Below are 20,019 nucleotides of genomic sequence, written 5' to 3' on the forward strand. Positions count from 1 at the left end.
CAACTGCAGTGCCATCCAACTGTTCCCTCTCTTGGATCCTGCTACTCTTTCTTTGAAAGTCCCCCCCGTGCCCCCCCGCCCCCGTAAACCACCTGCACGCAAGTTTCTGTGTCAGAGTGTGCTTCCAGTTGCAGATATTCCCCAGGCTCAACTTGGTTATGGCATTAGTTCTCTAATCTGACTCTTATTTCATTGTTGCCTTCCTCCACAAACACAAAGTGCTGACATACGTGATCCTTCCGAACACAAATCTGATCACATCATGTTTCTACTGAAAACCCTTCAGTAGCTTCTCCCTGCTCTTAGAATAAAGCCCAAACCCTTAATGTGACCTCCCAGGCTCTGCATTATCTGGCCCCTGCTGACTTCTCCAGCCTCAGCTATCACTGTTCTTCCCACCTTCCAGGCTTTCTACTCTCTGGCTACATGGATCCTTTCTCAGTTTTGTGAACATGTCTACATCTTTCCTGCCTCACAGCCTTTGCATATGTTGTTTCTGCCGCCTGGAATTCCCACCCTGTCCACATCTCCAGGCAGGGTCACTTCTTTTTTTTTTTTTTTTTTTGGGACGGAGTTTCGCTCTGTCGCCCAGGCTGGAGTGCAGTGGTGCCATCTCGACTCACTGCAAGCTCCGCCTCCCGGGTTCACGCCATTCTCCTGCCTCAGCCTCCCGCGTAGCTGGGACTACAGGCGCGCGCCACCATGCCCGGCTAATTTTTGTATTTTTAGTAGAGACGGGGTTTCACCGTGTTAGCCAGGATGGTCTCGATCTCCTGACCTCGTGATCCACCCGTCTCGGCCTCCCAAAGTGCTGGGATTACAGGCGTGAGCCACCGCGCCCGGCCAGGCAGGGTCACTTCTTATTCACCTGACCAGTCTTGGTTTAACATGACTTTCTTAGGCAACCTGTCCCTGTGATGCATCCCCTCTGGCCTTGTATTAGAGTATGTCTTCGTGGAAGAAAATTTCATAGCACCCTGCCCTTCTTCTTCATAGCACATTCATCTCTGTTTAAATGGTTTGTTTTTATGTAGACACATCTCTAACATATGTAGGACCTGCGGCAGGAGTACAAATAGAGGCCCTCAAACCTTGTGTTTAAATATTTAAAATGGGCTGGGTGTGGTGGCTCATGCCTTGTAATCCCAGCGCTTTGGGAGGCAGAGGCTGGAGGATCACTTGAGCCCAGGAGTTTAAGACCAGCCTGAACAACATAGTGAGACTTCTTCTCTACAAAAAATAAAAAAGTAGCCATGCATGGTGGTGTGCACCTGTAGTCCCAACTGCTTGGGAGACTAAAGTGGGAGATAGCTTGAGCCCAGGAGTTCAAGGCTGCAGTGAGCTATGATTGCACCACTGCACTCCAGCCTGGGTGACAGAGCGAGACCCTGTCTCAAAAAAAAAAAGATTAAAATGTATAACTCAGGGTAGGCGCAGTGGCTCATGCCTATAACCCCAACGCTTTGGGAGGCTGAGGCGGGTGGATCATTTGAGGTCAGGAGTTCAAGACCAGCCTGGCCAACATGAAACCCTGTCTCTACTAAAAATATAAAAATTAGGCCAGGCGCAGTGGCTCAACGCCTGTAATCCCAGCACTTTGGGAGGCCGAGGAGGGCGGATCACGAGGTCAGGAGATCGAGACCATCTTGGCTAACCCGGTGAAACCCCATCTCTACTAAAAATACAAAAAAAAAATTAGCCGGGCATGGTGGCGGGTGCCTGTAGTTCCAGCCGGAGGCTGAGGCAGGAGAATGGCGTGAACCTGGGAGGCGGAGCTTGTCATCAGCCGAGATCGCGCCACTGCCCTCCAGCCTGGGGGACAGAGCAAGACTCTGTGCAAAAAAAAAAAAAAAAAAAAAAAAATTAGCCAGGCATGGTGGTGCATGTCTGCTACTCGATAGGCTGAGCCAGGAGAATCACTTGAACCCAGGAGGCAGAGGTTGTAGTAAGCCGAGATCACACCACTGCACTCCAGCCAGGGCGACAGAGCTATCTCAAAAAAAAAAAAAAAATGTATAATTCAGGCTAACAAACTGTTACACAAAATATATTCTGTTCTTCTACCTTGACAAATATATTGACAAATACATACTTCACAATGGCCTGGAAGGCCAGGTTCAGATTTGTATTTTATTTGGAATCCTCAGGGTTCTTCACCAGAATGTGATGGTGTAGGGGGATGTAGTTTTGGCCACTGGCCCTCAGCTGGGCCCCCTTCGCCTCCTACCCCTGACACCATCTTGGACTGCAAGGGGCCTTGTGTGGAACCATGTGGACCTCCCATCCGGCCATCCCAAGTCTGTCCACAGCCTCCTGCAAGCAGCTACCCCTTGTCTACCCTTTGACCTCAGAATGTGTGAACCAGTCATGTGGCCCAGCCGTGGGAGGGCAAACCCAGGGAAGAGGTTCACGTGGGCCCTAGGAGTGGGCTTGGGCCTTTTGGGCAGGGAATGTTTAGCTATCTGGAGTGTGGTCCTGAGAGGATTAAGGTATGGGCAGAGGAGAGTTGGACTCCTCACCCATGTGGTGGGACATAGCCAGAGGAGGGCCAGAGTGGAGCCTTCTAAAGCACAGGGCCCAGGGCAGGGGCCACTCCTGCCTGGGCCTAAGGACAATAATTTATTTATTATTTTTTTTTTTGAGACAGGGTTTCTTTCTGTCTCCAAAGCTAGAGTGCAGTGGTACCATCATGGCCCACTGCAGCCTCATCCTCCCCAGGCTCCTGATCCTCCCACCTCAGTTTTTGTATTTTTAGTAGAAACAGGGTTTTGCCATGTTGCCCAGGCTGGTGTCGAACTTCTGGGCTCAAGCGATCCACCCATCTTGGCCTTCCAAAGTGCTAGGATTACAGGCATAAGCCTCTGCACCCAGCCAAAGGGCAATAATTTGATGTTTCTCTGTTTCATCAGTCTGTAAGTTTCTTGAAGTCAGGGCTGGTATTAGTGTAAGTTACTGAGGGGTCGCTAATGCCTTACTCAGGACATGGTGCAGAATAGATGTTTAATATGCATTTGTCAAAAGAATGTAGGAGGTACACCAAGAAGAGGTTGAGGATTTGGAACTATTACTGAAGATCTAGATACCAGGAGCCAGAACTAGGAATGAGAACCAGTCTTTCAGGGTTCCAAAAATGAGAGTGCAGGACAGAGGAGAGGAGGTAGCATCCTGGAATGCTGACTGTCTCATTTTCTCTCCTTCCTCTTCATTTTCTACCCCACTCCTGCAGGCCCTTTGCCTGCCTGCCCCTCTTTCCCCATGGTCCAATATCACTCCATCCGTATCTTGCTACCTTTCTGTCTTTTGGCCACTGCTCTTCCTCTGTGGCCTATGTGTCTATTTCTTTGTATTGGTGTCTAGGTCTTGGTCCCCAGTCTTATGTCCTGTCCCTTCCTTCTACCACTCTTACTGTTCTAGTCCTTGTTGTCCCCTACTCCCTTCTTGGTCCTCTCCTGGAAGACTTCCTTTCTTTATCCATCTCGTCCATGTGCCTACATCTTTCTGTCTCCTTTAATCCAAATCCCCATGGAGACCCTGACTTGTCCTGTCCTCTATCTCACATCTACACCTACTGCCTCCTTAGTCTCCTTCCTCTGTTCTATTATTCCTGGAGTCACACTGGCTTCATCTTTTTCATCCCTAGATGTCCTTGAGCCCATTAGTCTCAGTATTCATTTCTCAGTCTCCAGTGGATATGGGAGATGGGCTCTGCTTTCTGGGTCCCCACTGACTGCCACAGACTGTCCTCTCTGTGCCCTTGGTCCTTTCCTCTGGCCCAGACTGGGCCCAACCCTCACTCCCCCAACTCCTTTCCCTGGTTTAGTGGTGCCTGGTCTGAGCCCCAAGCAGCTCAACTCGCCTGAGCTTGTTTAGTCTGACTCCCTTAGCCCGTTAGCAGCTTAGCCCTCCCACCTCTCCTTTGAGCCCTCCAGTAAACAAGAGGATCAGTGCAGACCTGACAGCTGCTGGTTGGGGGCAAGTGTCTGGCCAGGCCAGAGCAGGCATGAAAAAGGGGCTGCACTCAACACTTCCCATTCCTTCTTCAACCAGGGAAATTGTAGAGTCTCTTTCCTGGGTGTCCACTTTAGAGAGCTACATTCCATGGGCATGTGTGTGGGGTCCTGCCTCTCCATGATCCTCATTCCCATTTTGTGGTTGGTTCCTAGGCCTTAGGCTTTTTTATTCTTTTGAGAAAACAGCAGTAGATCCAGGCAGTCACACAGAGAAGCTTGAATGGTGACGATGGTTTCTGCTCCTTAAAACAGAAACCCAGGTGTGGGAAGAGAGTGATGTCATCTGATCTAGGTTTTCCAATATGTGTATGGAAAGCATGGTAGGAGAGACCACATACACATGCACAGACAGACATATATACATGCCTCCCCAGGGAAGCTGGGTAGACTGCAGGCATTCTGTGCGGTTCTCAAACTTTCTTTCTTTTCCTTTCTTTTTTTTTTTTTGAGATGGAGTCTCTTTCTGTTGCCCAAGCTGGAGTGCAGGGGCACGATCTCGGCTCACTGCAACCTCCGCCTCCCAGGTTCAAGTGATTCTCCTGCCTCAGTAGGAGTAGCTGGCATTACAGGTACCTGCCACTATGCCCAGCTAATTTTTGTATTTTTAGTAGAGATGGGGTTTCACCATGTTGGCCAGGCTGGTCTTGAACTCCTGACCTCAAGTGATCCGCCCACCTTGGCCTCCCAAAATGCTGGGATTACAGGCATGAGCCACCGTGCCTGGCCTTTAAACTTTCAAGCATGTCAGACTTGCTGGAAGGGCCTTAAAACACAGATTTCTGGGCTCCACCCCCGAAGTTTCTGACTCAGTAGATTTAAGGTGAGATCAGGTAACATGTATTTCTAGCAAGTTCCCAGGTGATATGGATGCTGCTGCTCTGGGGACCACACTTCAGAAACCACCTTCTTAGATAATCTGTATCTGCCAGCTTTTCCCCAACATCTAAGGCTGGGACCAGGTTAAGTTTTATAAATGATGACCTTTGGGGTCTGATGGACACCCAGGCCTCTGTGTTGAGAAAGAGGAACTATTAACCCCATGGGAGTATTTGGGTGGCCTCAGAAGGTAGGAAGTGGCCTTTAACTCCATAGACCCTATTTAAACAGCTTCGGACAGGTTTAAACATCTCCTTGGATAATTCCTAGTATCCCTGTTCCCACTCCTACTCAGGGATGATAGCTCTAAGAGGTGTTAGGGGATTAGGCTGAAAATATAGGTCACCCCTCAGCCATCTGGGAACTAGAATGAGTGAGAGAGGAGAGAGGGGCAGAGACACACACAGGGAAAAGGTGAGAGAAAGCAGAGGGCATATGAGGCCAGTTACAAAAGTGTCTCTGACGGACTGGTGGTGATTAGGTTTCAATGTCCCTTGAGGCCCAGAAGGAAGGAACAGAGTTCCCTGTTCTCTTTTTTCCTACTCCTTCTCCCAAGCTGGGCTGCCTGTCATGGGGCTGGATCAGCAAGAATGGGAGAGACAAAATATGGTGGTCAAGTCCTGGAGATCCCCTGTGGGAAAAGTTGCTTTCCTTTCTGATGCGACGGCTATGAGGGGCATAAGACCAGTCAGCATGAAGGTGGGGCAGAGGCAGAAATGTGAGGATTCTTGAAAATAGGAAACAGATCCAATAGGCCCGGTGAGAGTGGGCGTGGGAGAGCTTATAGTCTCCAAAGACAGATGAGGGGTTGCGGGGCCTTGGAAGGTGGGGGTGCTGGGAGTTTGTCTGGTCCTCTTTTTCCAGTCCCAGGCTATGCATGGCTAGGGCTGAGGGTTGTGTTCACATAGAGGGGTGGTGGTTCAGACCCATGTTTCTGTCCGAACTGGGAAACTGAGCACTTGGGAGTCGGATCATCAGTGAGGAGCTTTGTTGGGGAAGATGCTCCCTTTCCTTCTTTGAGAATAAGCATACTTGTACTCTCCTCTCTCTCCATTTCCCCCAACCCCAGGCCAATAAGATATGCAAATGATCTCCTTACCTCATTGGTTGGAGGCCTCAGGACCACAGATGACCTCAGAGAGCTGGCCCTTTAAGAATGCCCTTTGGGCTCTGTGCCCACAGCCCCCTGGAGCTGAGCAGAGGCACCAGGCCCTACTCCATGGAGCCTTCAGTCTCCTGGGAAGCTGTGCCTGTCTGGCTCTGGCACTGACCACATCCTCTCGGCCATTTCTGAAGTGAGTATATCCAGGGCCTACCTGGGTGTCAGGCCGCTCACCTAGAACCCCCTCTTTAACACCTGCTCTCTGCTGTCTGTTTTCAAGAATCCTAACACCTTGGTACCCTACTCCACTCCCACCCTGACTGGCCTGTGTCCCTCACTGCTATCACGTCAGAAAGATAAACAACCTTCCCCACTACTCCTTCTGTACATCCAATTCTTTCTGGATACCTCTCTCAGTGTCTCACCATCTCCTTTCTGCCAAGACCCAGTTCCTTTAATCTGTGTCTGTTTCCATACCCTCTGTCCTCTCAAGGGTGACAGGTTCCATAGAGAGGGCAGCAACCCTGCCCTGGAACAGGAAGAGAGAGGCCTGGGTCTTCCTCTTTGCCTCTCTGGGTAGAGCCTGGGGGTCTGAGATGTGGTTGGAAAGAAGGCTACCTAGGCTTGGGGCATCTAGAAGGAGCCGAAGTCTAAGCCCTGGGGATGAACACTCCATGCCGCGCACCTTCTGGGGGTGGGGTGGGAGTCACTGGAATTGGGAGCTGGACTAGAGCTTGGACTTCAAGGCTGGGAAGGGTATCTGAGGTCACCCAGCCAGAAGTTCCTCAGGTGAACATGTGCCCCATGATTGATAACAGACAGGAGAGTTCCTTGGTGACATAAGTTTAGGACACTTTTTGTTGAACTTGAACAGACAGTTTACCAAAGGATCGCTCAGGTTAATATGCTCTTGTGCTATGTGCATCTGTAAGAGGTAGGGATAGGAGCCAACATTTCTCAAAGTTATCTGAGCACAGACCTCTTCGTAGGTATTGTTCAGAATCAGTGTTCTAGAGAACACTCTTTGGTATATGTTACAAAGTCTAACTGCCCTCATCGAACAGAAGGGAAAACGGGTCAGAAGGGTGAAGGTGATCTGCCAAGTTCACACAACGTAACAAGTTCTGAATAGAAGGAAAATCAATCTTGGTCCGTTCCCCTTGGAGAGACTGGCCTTGAGGAAAGATGGTGGCCAGTTGATTCTGATCTTTCTAGAACTAATTCTAGGACCTTTCTTTTTTCCATGTAAAGCCTCTTGCCCCTACAAAAGGGATTCATTGATTGATTAATCCATAGAACAAATGTACACTGAGGGTCTTCTATAGGCAAGGCACTTCCCTGAGTGCTTTGAGAGACAGAGAGCTATAAGAACACATTATCCTTGGCTCTTAAAATTCACAGCACACATGCCTTCCCACTGTCCTAAAATATACACTCACTCTGTCACAGTTAATTAAGCAATTTAAAAAAATGGCTTGGAAATGGAATGATGCCTCTTGAGATGACAGACCTCTCGGCATGTCTCAGCACTAGGGTTGGGAGCACTGCCATACTGCTCTTGCTTTTCATAGATCCTGAGGCATCAGTGGGGCGAGAGGCTGTGCTGTCCTCTTCCTCCTTCAGGAATTCAGCTGCTTGTCCCCTGTCAGGAGCCCCTGCCCTCTGAAACGTTACTCTTCAGCCTGGTGGGGACTCTGCAGTGAACAGAGCTGCACCATCCCTCTGGCTTTCCCAAACTCTTGCTCCAGGGCACTTGGGCTTTGAGGGAAGAGGGACTTGGTGAAGAGGGGATGGCAGGTGGCCTCCATGTGCTCCAGACCTCTCCTCCTCTTTGCAGGTGCACTCCTCCCAGCCCAGCTCCAGAATGGCCCTGCCCCCCAGTCCCCTGGCCATGGAATATGTCAATGACTTTGACTTGATGAAGTTTGAGGTAAAGCGGGAGCCCTCTGAGGGCCGACCTGGCCCCCCTACAGCCTCACTGGGCTCCACACCTTACAGCTCAGTGCCTCCTTCACCCACCTTCAGTGAACCAGGCATGGTGGGGGCGACCGAGGGCACCCGGCCAGGCCTGGAGGAGCTGTACTGGCTGGCTACCCTGCAGCAGCAGCTGGGGGCTGGGGAGGCATTGGGGCTGAGTCCTGAAGAGGCCATGGAGCTGCTGCAGGGTCAGGGCCCAGTCCCTGTTGATGGGCCCCACGGCTACTACCCAGGGAGCCCAGAGGAGACAGGAGCCCAGCACGTCCAGGTGAGTGGTCAGCAAGCTGGCCTGAGGGGAGGCAGGGCAAGGAAGGAGGACTGCCCAAGAGAGGAAGGGGAGCTCCCAGAGGGGGTTATGGACTGGGACAGGGGACAGAGGGCAGGAGAAGGGGAGATGGTCCCTTGAAAGAAATCAGATCGAGAAAACTACATTCTGCTTCTCCCCCTTTTCTTAAAATGGAGAGAAATGAGTAGGCTGAACCAGGAGGAGCAGGGAGAAGATAAGATTAGCAGAGAATCCAAAGGGAAGAATTGAGCTGGGGAGTGGGCGACTCCGGGAGGTAAACAGATACACGGTGTGTGGAAACCAGGGAAAGGGTTATGTGTGGAGTGGAGCTGGGTTGACTGGTTTAGATTGGCCTTTTCAAGACTTCGTGCTTCCCAGCCCCCAACCTTCTCAGGAAGGATTGGGACTCATCCTATTAATTACAGACACAGATGGGGGTGTTGCGGGCATTAGGATGTAATCCAAATCCTGTGAGGGTCACCGGGTTGCAGGCTTCAGGACAGGGAAACGCAGCGCGTTGGAGGGTTGGGGGCTGTCTGGGTGCGGGTCCACTGGACACGCCCGGGCCTGGAGCTGGATGCCGGGGATCCCAGAGACGAGCCCGGGGTTTAGGTGCGCGACGGGCTCGCCTGACCGTGGCCGGCCCTTGCACCGTGGGGCGCCCGCCTGACTGGAGCAACGGTCAGCTGGGGGGCCCGGGGAGCGTCGGGGCCTGGGGCGGGGTCTGGACTGAAACAGACTCCGTGGAAGGGCGAGCCTGCCGGTGAAGGTGGGAGCCGGGGCGGGGCTGTCCCGGGGCGGAGCCAGGTAGCGTCGGGCCCTCAGGGCAGAGCCGGGTGCGACCTGGCGCTGACCCGGTTTCTGCATTCTCCCTCCGCAGCTGGCAGAGCGGTTTTCCGACGCGGCGCTGGTCTCGATGTCTGTGCGGGAGCTAAACCGGCAGCTGCGGGGCTGCGGGCGCGACGAGGCGCTGCGGCTGAAGCAGAGGCGCCGCACGCTGAAGAACCGCGGCTACGCGCAGGCCTGTCGCTCCAAGCGGCTGCAGCAGCGGCGCGGGCTGGAGGCCGAGCGCGCCCGCCTGGCCGCCCAGCTGGACGCGCTGCGGGCCGAGGTGGCCCGCCTGGCCCGGGAGCGCGATCTCTACAAGGCTCGCTGTGACCGGCTAACCTCGAGCGGCCCCGGGTCCGGGGACCCCTCCCCCCTCTTCCTCTGAGCCGTTCAGAGCACTTTGTGGTGTAGTGGGGGCTGGGTGGGGTGGCACCGCCCAGGAGGCGGCTGCACGGTTCTCTGCATCGTTACCAGAGCGCCTTCTGGTCCTAGCCACGCCCTGTATGACCGCGCAAATATCCCCAAAGTTTTTGGGTCCTCAAGTCATGCCCGAATTTAGATGCTGGTCATTTTCTGGAGAGGGGTCCCCTCCCCTTACGAACACAGAAACCCAGCCCACATGACTAGCACGCTGAGCTCTGCAGCGACCAGTGCCAGGCACTGGGGGGTGGAAGTGTGGTGACACAGTGAATGGGAGGTGGAGGAGGGTTGCAGCTCCCACCTCGGTTTAGTTTTTAATTCAAGGTTTTCAACCTATAACACATTAAAGCTGTAATTAGCAATGAGGCTGTATTTTCATTCTGAAGCTTGTAACCTCCCCATTTTAGCACTACAGAATTTTCAAGATTTCAATATCCAACAACTAGATAGATTAGGACCTCTATCCGAGATGCTTTTTCCCTGCCCAACCCTGTGGCCTTCAGGGCTCAGAGCAGCAAAGGCCTGAAGAGTGAGCTCTGGGGGTTGTTGGTGTGGGTTGGGAGAGAGCTGTGTGCAGAAGTCTGGAAACCTGGGTCCTAGTCCCAGCTCTTCCATGGGATCCCCCTGTCACCCTGAGCAAATCAATTGCTTCCTGGACTTGTGTTACTTCATCTAACTCTCATGTGGATTGGACGACTTCTGCTCCCTTTCCAGTTCTGGCATCTCCCCAGTATGGAAGTCCCAGTGGTTTCCCCAAGAAGTCCCCAGGACAATCTCGCCAAAGGCACCTCCTATCCTGCTGCAGTTTCCCAGCTGCAGCCTAGGCAGGGGATGCGCAGCCCAGGCGAGGAAGCCTGGCTTCTCTGTGAGCACATACATGGGTCCTCGGCAGCTCCCTCCAGGCTGTCTGGGCCTCCAGACCTGCACAGGGTGCTCCTGCCACCTCCCACCTCTCTGAGGGCTGAGGTGAGACTTCTCCTGGGATGACAATTTGCTGAGAGAGTGCAGCTTTTGTGAATTAAACTTGAAGTCCAGGCAGAATTCTAATGCAATCGGCTAAATGTTCTTGCAATTTAAGAAGTGTTCATTCTTTATCCCTGCTTCAGGCTACTGTTTGTGTGTCTGTGTGTGGGAGAGGGAGAGAGAGGGAGAGAGAGAGAGAGAGAGCAAGAAAAAGGGAAGTCCCCACCTGGAGCTGAGTGGCACATCTGTTATGGAGAGCCAATGGAAATGGGGTGGAGGGGCAGGCATTGGAATAGATGGATCCTCCCCCTCTCACCACCACCACCACCAAACTCAGAAGCCTCAGTGGCCCAGCTCGGCCTGTCTGTGGCTATCCAGGTCTCACAGCTTCCATGGTAACCCAGTCCTCCAGTTCAGCAGCCTAAGGGGAGGGCAGATGGGGCCTCTGGGCAGAGCACAGGCGTTGTGCTGGGAGCAGCCGCCTCACCAGTTACTGTCATCTGTCCTCTACCGGACATAATAAATGGGAGAAGCTTTCGGGCATGGGGGAAGAGGCTCCCATATGTCCCTCTTCCTTTCTACCCCCTCTCTCCACCCCCTCCCCAGCTGTCTCTTCTCTTCCCATCACAGTTCTTGCTCCCTCTTTCCCCTCCTCTATCCCAGCTCATCCCTCCTCCGCTTAGGAGCCTGCAATGGGAGTCCTCTCCTCCATCGCTCTCAGAATTTCTCTCGTCTCCTCTCCCTTCCCCACCATTGGCCACTGGCCAACCTCTCTGGCTCTGGATTCTCTCTCTGAGGGGCTCACAGAACCTTTAGCTTCTCTTTCTTCATCCGCTTCCACACTCATTGTTCAAGGGAGAGGATGGGGCAGGGAGGGTCCTTCCGGGAGCCCAGCTCTTTTTCTCTCACTCTAAATTTCACCTGTGTCTATCCTTGCCTGCCCTGGAGCTGTAATTCAGACCCACTACTTTTCTTGTTCACTTTTCTCACCTGCATGGCACACAAAGGCAGACAGAACCATCCACAGACACCTGAGCACACAACTAGGCCACATATACAGTACACATACCTGGGTCTCAAAATGATACTCCTGGGTTACCTGAGTATACTTAAAAAAACAAAGTTGCACACTGTGGTGATTAAGAGTAGTGCTTTAGGTGGGGCGCGGTGGTTCCTGCCTGTAATCCCAACACTTTGGGAGGCCAAGGAGGAAGTTTGAGACCAGCCTGGGCAACATAGCGAGAACCCTGTCACTACAAAAAAATAAAATAAAATAAATTCAGATGTAATGGCATGCACCTGGAGTCCCACCTACCCAGGAGGCTAAGGTGGAAGGATAACTTGAGCCCAGGAGTTCGGGGATGCAGTGAGCCATAATCGTGCCACTGCATTCCAGCCTGGGTGGCAGAGTGAGACCCTGTTTCAAGTTGCAGTTCTACCAGTTTTTTGACCATGGGTGGGTTAAAATCAAGCCTCACTTGATTGTCAGAAAAATGGTGAAAATAATGGTAACCACCTACTGAGAATAAATGCATTTAAATAAGCACTTAGCATAAAGTTGACACATGCTATGTAATGATATTTGCTGTTGTTGCTGATGTGATTGTTAAGTGTGTGAATCTGTGTGTTCATGCACTGCACATCCCTGAGTCCATGAGTGTGACCCATTAAGGACATGAACAGACACACACATTGACACACCCAGGAAACCAGACTGTATAGGCCTTAGATGCTCCACTGTGTTCCCAATTCACTAGCAGCCCTGCTGTCCTCCTTCAGTACCCCCAGCACCTGCTCTTGGCCCACCCCACAGCTGTGTGGGGGCTGGGGTTCAGCTCCTGGGGGACTCAGCAGGGCCTCTCTGGAGACAGCTATAAGAAAGCTTCAGCCTGCCCCCCTGACAGCCCCTAATTATCCTCCTATCTCCTGTAATTATTCTCCATGATGCCTAGACCCCCTGGAGTTGGGAGGTGAGGGTGGGGGCTCCTCAGATCCCACAGGCACATAGCTGGGGTAAGACTGCAGAGACAGCAGCCTGCCTGGGGAGCTCCGTCTCAGATTTTGAAAGGTGCTGGTCCTCATTTCTTATGGTGTGTGTGGGGGTGCTGCAGGCTGCCCAGTGGGCATCTGAGGCATGATGGTTAGAGGCTGAGGTGCTAGGAGCAGTTCTCTTTATTAATGGCTAGAAAGTCAGGATCACCCAAGGAAGTCACTGAGGGGCCACAGCATTGAAGGGTATGGGGTTTGGAGAGACAGGAGCAGGACCCACCACTCACGTCCAGAACCCAGGGGGCACACCTGGTCCAAGAGGTGGAGGCATTGGTCACTGGAGTCACGAGGGTCAGGACAGGCACCTGGGAGGGGGTGGGAGAGTCATAAGCACTCTCTTCTACACTACATCCAGCCTAGTTGGGCTCTACCAAGCCACTTTGCACCCCCTGTGTCCACTCCTTTGGAAGCCCCAGGACTCACTGAGAGGCTGAGGGAGTGTCGGTCCGGAGGGAGGCAGTCACGGGCTAGGGCTGGGAGTCGTAGCCAGTGTGCAGGGCCTGGGAGCCCCAGGGCTGATGCCCTGGCTGGCGTAGTACTCCACCACCTGCCGTGGCACCTCAGCCAGGACACACTTGGCGAGTGCAGAGGGGGCAGCCTAGGGTGGGGACAGTGATGTGGTTAGGGGTGAGAGGAAGAGTAGGGGAGGCAGGGTCAGCTGAGGGAGAAGTGGGGCTTCAGGGTGGCCAGCTGGGCTCCCGCGTGCTTAGCAGGACATCAAATGGTGGAAGACGAAGGTCAGATTTGGGGGGATGAGAAGCTGAGGAGTCCTTCAGCCGGAAGGGGCCCGGGGGACTCACATCCTTGAAGTCTCGGAAGGGCACGAACTGGACAATGTCTCGGGCTGCAGGCACCCCTCGGGGACAGCGCAAGGGGCCGTCGTCGCCATCCAGCAGCCTCATGTCAGAGAAGTCAGCATTGCCCACGCCTACGATGATGATGGACATGGGCAGGCGGGAGGCACGCACGATAGCAGTGCGAGTCTCAGCCATGTCGCTCACCACACCGTCAGTGAGCACCAGCAGCACCGAATACTTCTGAGGGCAAGCAAAGAGGGTGGAAGGGTTGGCTTTGTGTGCAAGGGCGTTGACACCGTTTCCACCAAGGTGCAGGCCCTGGCCCTGGCACCACTTAAAGACACATGGGACAGCTCCTGTTTGCCCGCCATGTCTTCCTACCGTGGCTTGGCCGGTGCTCTGCTCCCGCTGGGCTGGCTCAGCCACACGGTTGATGATGGGGGCCACATTGGTGGGGCCGTAGAGCTGGATCTGGGGCAGGCAACGACGGTAGGAGGCGATGACCCCTGAGATCTCTGTGAGTGAAGAGAAGTTGTGAAGCTGGCAGAAATGAGCAGGGCCCCCTCCTGACACTCCTTAAAGCAAGGAAATGCTTCCAGGTCTGAGGACTGCCCTCCCCTCGAGTTCCTTCGTTAAGCAGTGGGAGAGTTGGATGGTCCCTTGGCAGGGAGAGTTGGGTGCAGATGCTGGGCCTCGGCCCTGGAAGCCTCACCTGATAAAGACAGGCCTGGGATGGGTGGAAGGGACAGGAAGCTGGGCCCTGGGGAATGGAGTCTGTGCTCCTGTGTGGAGTGTGTCTGCGGGGAGGCGGGGCAGGTGAAAATCTCCCCTTTTACCTTCACATTCAGGATTTTCCGGGTCAAAGTTGATAGCAAAGTCATGGGACACCTGTGAGGGCAAGGCGGGAGCAGTGAGGGCCTGCCTTTTCTGCCTGACTGACACGCCCCCCATCTCCTTCTTTCCCTCGCATCTAGCCTACCTCGAAGTTGGGGGGGATTCGAGCCCCAAAGCCAAAAGCTGGGAACCGCTTATCACTGGGGAGAAGAAAAAGCTGTGGAATCCATTGGGCAAGGCCTCCCTGCCTGGTCCCTCCCGCCCCACTCCCTCCTACCTGTCATAGTCCTGGCAGATGCCTCCCACTGCACGCAGGGCCTGCAGGTAGTGGTTGGGCTGTCGGGGACTGAGGCAGTGCAGGGACTGGCTGCTCCTCGGGTCCCCATTGGAGGCGGTGAAGTCGATGGCCACCTGGGTGGGGGTGGGAAGAAGGTCATGCTGCAACCATGAGAGCCACCAGATTGCCTAGGCCAGAGCTGGGATCTGTAGGGAGGACTAAGATGAGTGGTGGGGAGGCTACGGGTAGCCACGTAATGATGTGGGGGGGCATAAGCTGACAATGCGAAGGCTCATGAGCAGCCCAAGTTGGGGCAGTGGAGATTCTGGGCTCCTTCCTTTCACTATGGACTCAGCCCCTCCCTCTTGCCTGTGTGCCCTCCCTCTGAGTCTTTACCGTGAAGCTGATCTGGCAGCCACCCATGATGTAATCCAGGAAGGTGTGCACCTTCTCCACCTGGAGGTAGGGAGAAGGGTAAGGCGAGGGGATGGGGTGGTCCTTTGAGGAGGGAGCTTGGGTAGGGCTTCTGTGGGGAACATGGGGCAGCCAGAGTTTTTTGGGTTGCAGTTGGGGGTGGTTTCCAGTTCCCAGAAGCAGAGAAACTGGTCTTTGAAACAAGGGAAGGGTTGAACCTGAGTGTGGTAGGGGCAGGGGCTGGGGCAAGGCTTGAAGTAGGAAGTGAAATTTACCGTGCACTGGGCCAGCACTACCGTCCCTGAGCTCTTGTAATTCTTCTTCTTGTCCCGATACTTGGGGTTGATACAGTCCCACTGCATCTAGACCCCACCCCACAAGCTCAGGGTCACAAGTCCATCAGGTGACCCCTCTTTCTCCCTTCCAGCAGAGCCTCCCAGAGCAAGACCCCCATGGCTCCGTCCTTCAGCTGAGCCCAGGTGCTTTCCACCCTCTCCACTTCCTATCACCTATGGTGGTCTCTTCAGCATCACCCTCAGGATTCTCCCAGGGATCTGGGTGGGATTCTGGGGGTGGGGTATTTGTGGCACCTCCTGCCCAGGGTTTGCCGTCCCTTCCTGCATCTCCTGGAAAGTGCTGGTGAACTCGCCGATGAAGTCATGCTTCCCACTGGAGTCATAGTCGTACACCAGGAACTGAGAAGGCAGGGGGAGGGGTGGGGTCAGGTTGGAGATGCTCTGCGGTGTTCACGGTGAGTAGGGGGACTCGGGGACTTGGAGTAGGGGGACTTGGGCCTTACGGTCTCCATGCCCAAACACACATCCTCAACCTGCCCGGAGAGGCCACCTGCTGAACTTTGTTCTTTGGCTCTATCTTTTAGGGACTTTGGCCACTGATAAAATGCACACATGTGGGAAGTTTAACATTGAGCTGTGACCTATTATTTATCCCACAGTGGGATGTGATTATCACTTGGGGGAGAGGAGGGAGGCTTGCCACATGCAGGGGAAAGGTCTTAGATAGCAGATTGGTTGCTCTAAGTAGGCTGTGCTGGCTTGGCTGGGACTTCACCTTGAGAGGTCGGTGAACATCACAGCTGCATAGGGAATGCAGGGACAGGCGGAACGGCTCCCAGCTGGGGTTCAGGTTGTTCTTCACCACCTTGGAGAGGCACCAGGTGGCTGGTCAGCTCCTGTCTGGGTTTTCTTACTTTACTCTCCCTCCCTTCATCCCCATAGCCCCAGGCACCAACCTCAGTTCTCCAGACCAGCTGATCACTTTGGTCCTCGTTGGTCTTATAGATTTCCATGAAAGGGTCAGACTTGCTGAACAGATCCTGAAGATACAGGAGAAAGGGCCCTTGAGGTTGGTGAGAGCTGCAAGGAGGGTGGGGGATGGGCTCACACTGGGAAGAGAGCAGGCCTGGGCTCCTGGGATCTGTCTTGAGTGGGAGGCCTAGGAGTGACAGGGGAGTTGGGGGCCTGGACTCTGGGGTTCCAACCTTGTTGTCCAGCTTGTAGGCTCTGAAGGTGAGTTGCACATAGTCGTTTGTGCCTGATACCTCCTCGGCCACGATCTGCAAGGGAGATACAAGTGGCAGGACTCCCCTAACCTTACCACAAGGGCCACCCCATCCCCTTTCCCTTAGGTGGGGGTGGTCCTGGGCATGATGTCACCATAGGTGTCCATGCAGGGGCATTGAATACCTGGACCAAGGGTGAGTACAGGTGATCTTGCCTACCGTGATGGTGGACTTGCCCGCAGTCTTCCCATTCTTCAGCAATAATGGCTTAGTGACCTTGGTTTGTGACACAATCTGGGGATGGAGGTGGAGGGAGACCCAGCTGTGACATCCCCATCTGCCTTGGCCACGTACAAGGGATGGAATAATAAATGCTCTGAGTGTCCGCAAAGGTTGGCACTTTGAGTTGGGCTAGGGTTGGGCTCAATTTTTACAATAGTCTGAAGAGGGAAGCACTCTGACCACTCCTCCATTTTTTAGATAGGAAAACTAAGACTCAGAGAGGTTAAGTATCTTTCCTGAGGCTGCACAGCTAGTGAATGGCAGAAATGGGAGCCAAGGCTGGGTTGAACTAGCTCTAGAGCTCATGTTTTCTCTCTTTTTGGCTTCCAGAGGCAAAGCTGATGGAGGTAGGGTAGGGTAGCCGGGGAGACCGGGAATACAGACCTGGCCCAAGGTGCACTCCGTAGAGCCGAGGAAGGTATCATTTCGGGGGCTGGTGGCTCCGTCCTCGGCATCGAACACGTGGAACTGCAGGGGCTGCTTCTCCTCAAAAAAATACTCAACGGCCAGCACCCGGGAGAAGACAGGGCTGGAACAGGAGCGAAGCACCTCCGTGCGCTCTACCTGTGGTAGTGGTTGAAGGGAGGCGAGGGCTCTCTGGGAACCGAGGATACTTTTCCCTGTCCTGGACTGCCCTAGTCATGCCAGCTCTTCTTGGGCCCCCACGTCCCCAGCAACCAGCTCTTCTCTTCCTAAGCTGATCCCTGAGCTTGGGGTGCTGCCTGCCCACTGGACTCTCAGTCCTCCGGGCTATCATGAGGCCTTTGGGAGCAACCCCACTGCCTCTGGGTCAATCTCAGGACCCTCTGGGACTCCATCTCCAAGGTACCCAAGCGGCCTCGAGAAGGCGCCGCAGAGTCCACACATTTCCCTGCAAGGCTTTCACTGCTCCCACCCAGCCTCCCTCCTTCCCAAGCTTAACCCAGGTTAGTTAAGGAGAAACCTGAGCTGCTCTCACCTCCACCCACTGCTCATCAGAGTAGAGCTTGAGCAGCACGCAGGGGTGGGGTTTGGTGAGTGTGTCCCGGTCCAGGAGGCCATGGCAGGACACCCGCAGCTCCACCCGAGAGGCCCCCAGCGTCATGGTTGGGGGCTCAGGCACCCATCCCATCTCAGGGTCCGACATGTCACTGTGGGGACAGAGCAGGTGGCCTGGACCCTGGAAAGGGAACACCTGCCAGCAGAGGGGTCTATCCTCTAGGGTCCCTGGGCCCCACCCCTTAACCTCCTTCCCTAGACCCTGGGGCCTCACGGACCTCCTGCTTCCCCTGCCCTCTGCTCAGCTTCACCAGAGTTCTGAGCAGGGGAGGGCAGAGGACCTGAGCCTCCCACTCCTGCTCAGAAGCCCTGTGCTGCTGGCCTAGGTATGCATGGATGGGGCTGGAGAGGGCTGAAGGATTGGGGTGGGGATGTTCCTGGCAGTCTTGGCTCCTAGGCCATCGATTGATCTACACTTTCTGCTGCCTCAGCACCTTCTGCTATTTCCCGACTGGTGTTGTGCCAGTGCTGCACTCAGTCTTGGCACGAGGGAGCTAAACTAGGGCAAGGGGGTGGGGCAGGGGGTGGAGAGGCCCCTGGAGGTCTGAAGAGGATGGGTCTCAGAAGTGGAGTCTGCAGTGGGCAGGAGACAGGTTGGAAAGTCCCCTGCTGGGCTATCCCTATCCACTCCCTACCCCCATTCCCCTTCTGGCTAGCTGATGGAAAAGGAGTGGTGGTGGGCTGGGAGGCAGGACCAGGGCTCTGCTGAAAGCTCCTTCAGGCTCCTGGCAGGAGCTCCAACTGTGACAAGCCTCACATCCCTCCCCACCTCCCCTGTTTTCACACTTCTTGGCAGCACTGGCACCGTCTCTTAGCGACAGGATTTTTGGGGAGTCGTGGCTCCCTCCATGCTGCCCGTGGGATGCACGCATGCCACCTTCCCCCAGCAGTGGTACCAAGCCTCGGGCTGAAGCAGGCAGGGGTATGCCGGCCAGAGTTCATGGCCGGTCAGTCCATCTATCTGTGTCTGTACAGATCTCAGGGTGAGGCTGTCTGATCCCATGTCATGCTTCCCCGAGTGAGTGTGCATTGGTGTGTCTGAGTGCCCCACCCTCCGTGTCTGTCCCCCCATGTCGTGTGTCCGTTTCCAGGAGGGTGTGACAGTTCCTGTACCTCCCTCAGAAGTGGGACCTTTCTCTGGCTGGGTATCTACCTCCCCACAGTGTGTGCCTTTCTGGATATGTGAGGGAGGGTCTGGGCTGGGGGAGGGGGGTCTCTGCCTTCCGGCCACAAGTCTCCCAGTTCTTGGGGGTCCCTGAGATAGGCAGGGGCTTATGGTGGTGAAGGGATTGGGCAGGGCTGGGATCTCTCTGCGGGCTCCAGGAGATGTTGTTATGGAGACTGGGCCAAGCTGGGCTGGGCTGGGCTGGGGCTGGGCTGGGGAGGAAGGGTGGGCTCACCTGGGCTCTCGGTCGGGGGCTCCTCTCTCCGGCTCTCTGGCCCTGGCCCTGACTCCCTTGCTGCTCCAGCCGCTGGCGCCGGCTCCAGCTCCGGCTCTGCTGCTATTTATGGGGCCTGGATGGGGAGGGGTGGGGGGGGCGCAGCACCAGCTCCCCCCGCGTGGATGGATTGGGAGGGAGAAGAGGGAAGGGGCAGGGCCACAGCCTGGGAGGGAGCCACAGAACCGGGGGAGGAGGGCAGGCTGGGGGGTGGCTTAGAGGCAGGACCCCCACAGACACAGTGACACACATCTTCCCCTTCACACCACACCCACACCCAGAATCACAGAGACGCGCACATTGCAGTGGCATGCACATACACATTCAAACAGAGAAATGATGGCGACACATGCACCCACGACTCACAGGCTCACACATATCTTGACACACACAGGCGCCAGTACATAAACTCACTGTGACACCATGACAGTTACAGCCCCCGGCGGATACACATTGGGAAACATACCCCTTCTCACATCACTTTCAACATTATTACACTAGCTAAGGATATCTGCAGTCACATATACAGGAACACTGGGCTGTCCTTGTCACACATGTACTCACTCAAACTAACCCGGAATACAGCAGAATGTGATCTTCCCGTGCTCCTTAAAAGCCATCACATACCTTGCTGAATGTCATAGCTTTGAGAATGATGTCCAGTTCCCTAGCCACCATTTTATAAGGAGACACAGGAAATGGACATAATTGCTTAAGGACACCCAACTTCATATCCTGGTCACATGAGGGCATGTGCTGAAGGACTGACTCCCAAGGCTTCTTCCCGGTGCCACAATGTACCCAACACCCCCCAAGATTCAACCCATATGGCCTTACCCTTGTGGGAGGGGCTGTGCCATGCACAGATCTTGAGGAAACAAAACAAGTCATTCCTGGTGAAATCA

General features: G+C 54.4%; 2 protein-coding genes across 8 annotated transcripts in view; one reads left to right on the forward strand and one right to left on the reverse strand.

Moving 5' to 3' along the window:
* The window catches only part of NRL (neural retina leucine zipper), a 33,357-nt gene extending 22,764 nt beyond the window's left edge, over positions 1-10,593 (forward strand). For 4 of the 6 annotated variants that reach the window (XM_055362334.2, XM_055362336.2, XM_055362335.2 and 1 more), the window contains exons 2-4: positions 5,956-6,181; positions 7,826-8,233; positions 9,132-10,593. In XM_055362334.2, the coding sequence (XP_055218309.1) occupies positions 7,853-8,233; positions 9,132-9,464 (714 nt within the window). In that variant the 5' untranslated portion in view covers positions 5,956-6,181; positions 7,826-7,852 and the 3' untranslated portion in view covers positions 9,465-10,593. The remainder of the gene's footprint in view (positions 1-5,955; positions 6,182-7,825; positions 8,234-9,131) is intronic. The other 2 variants (XM_063697762.1, XM_055362333.2) reach the window with 1 other exon arrangement.
* A 2,023-nt stretch (positions 10,594-12,616) lies between these two features.
* On the reverse strand, positions 12,617-19,769 carry CPNE6 (copine 6). 2 transcript variants are annotated; one of them, XM_019009328.4, is made up of 18 exons: positions 19,742-19,769; positions 19,076-19,190; positions 17,596-17,767; positions 17,022-17,201; positions 16,575-16,649; positions 16,335-16,409; positions 16,086-16,169; positions 15,905-15,994; positions 15,424-15,528; positions 15,109-15,195; positions 14,816-14,875; positions 14,420-14,553; positions 14,288-14,342; positions 14,145-14,196; positions 13,690-13,823; positions 13,312-13,548; positions 12,935-13,109; positions 12,617-12,816 (listed from the first exon to the last, which is right to left on the reverse strand). In XM_019009328.4, exons 3-17 carry the CDS (start codon positions 17,761-17,763, stop codon positions 12,972-12,974), a joined length of 1,674 nt encoding a protein of 557 aa, XP_018864873.4. In that variant the 5' UTR covers positions 17,764-17,767; positions 19,076-19,190; positions 19,742-19,769; the 3' UTR covers positions 12,617-12,816; positions 12,935-12,971. The 2 variants fall into 2 exon arrangements, with proteins under 2 accessions (XP_018864873.4, XP_055218313.1); XM_055362338.2 differs by lacking the exons at positions 17,596-17,767; positions 19,742-19,769 and having other exon boundaries at positions 19,076-19,177.
* Between the last annotated feature and the right edge of the window lie 250 nt (positions 19,770-20,019).

Source organism: Gorilla gorilla, chromosome 15 (genome assembly GCF_029281585.2).
Source record: "Gorilla gorilla gorilla isolate KB3781 chromosome 15, NHGRI_mGorGor1-v2.1_pri, whole genome shotgun sequence".
In the NCBI taxonomy this organism is placed as follows: domain Eukaryota; kingdom Metazoa; phylum Chordata; class Mammalia; order Primates; family Hominidae; genus Gorilla; species Gorilla gorilla.

Coding starts and splice junctions, on each gene's coding strand:
- CPNE6 (XM_019009328.4), bottom strand. CDS start 17,763: ATGTCGGACCCTGAGATGGGATGGGTGCCTGAGCCCCCAACCATGACG. Junction 15,196..15,423: donor CGGCAAACCCTGGGCAGGAG/GTGCCACAAATA, acceptor GGTGGGGTCTAG/ATGCAGTGGGACTGTATCAA. Junction 13,110..13,311: donor CCTTCCGAGACTTCAAGGAT/GTGAGTCCCCCG, acceptor TCCCCACCCTAG/GCTGCCCCCTCTGCACTCGC.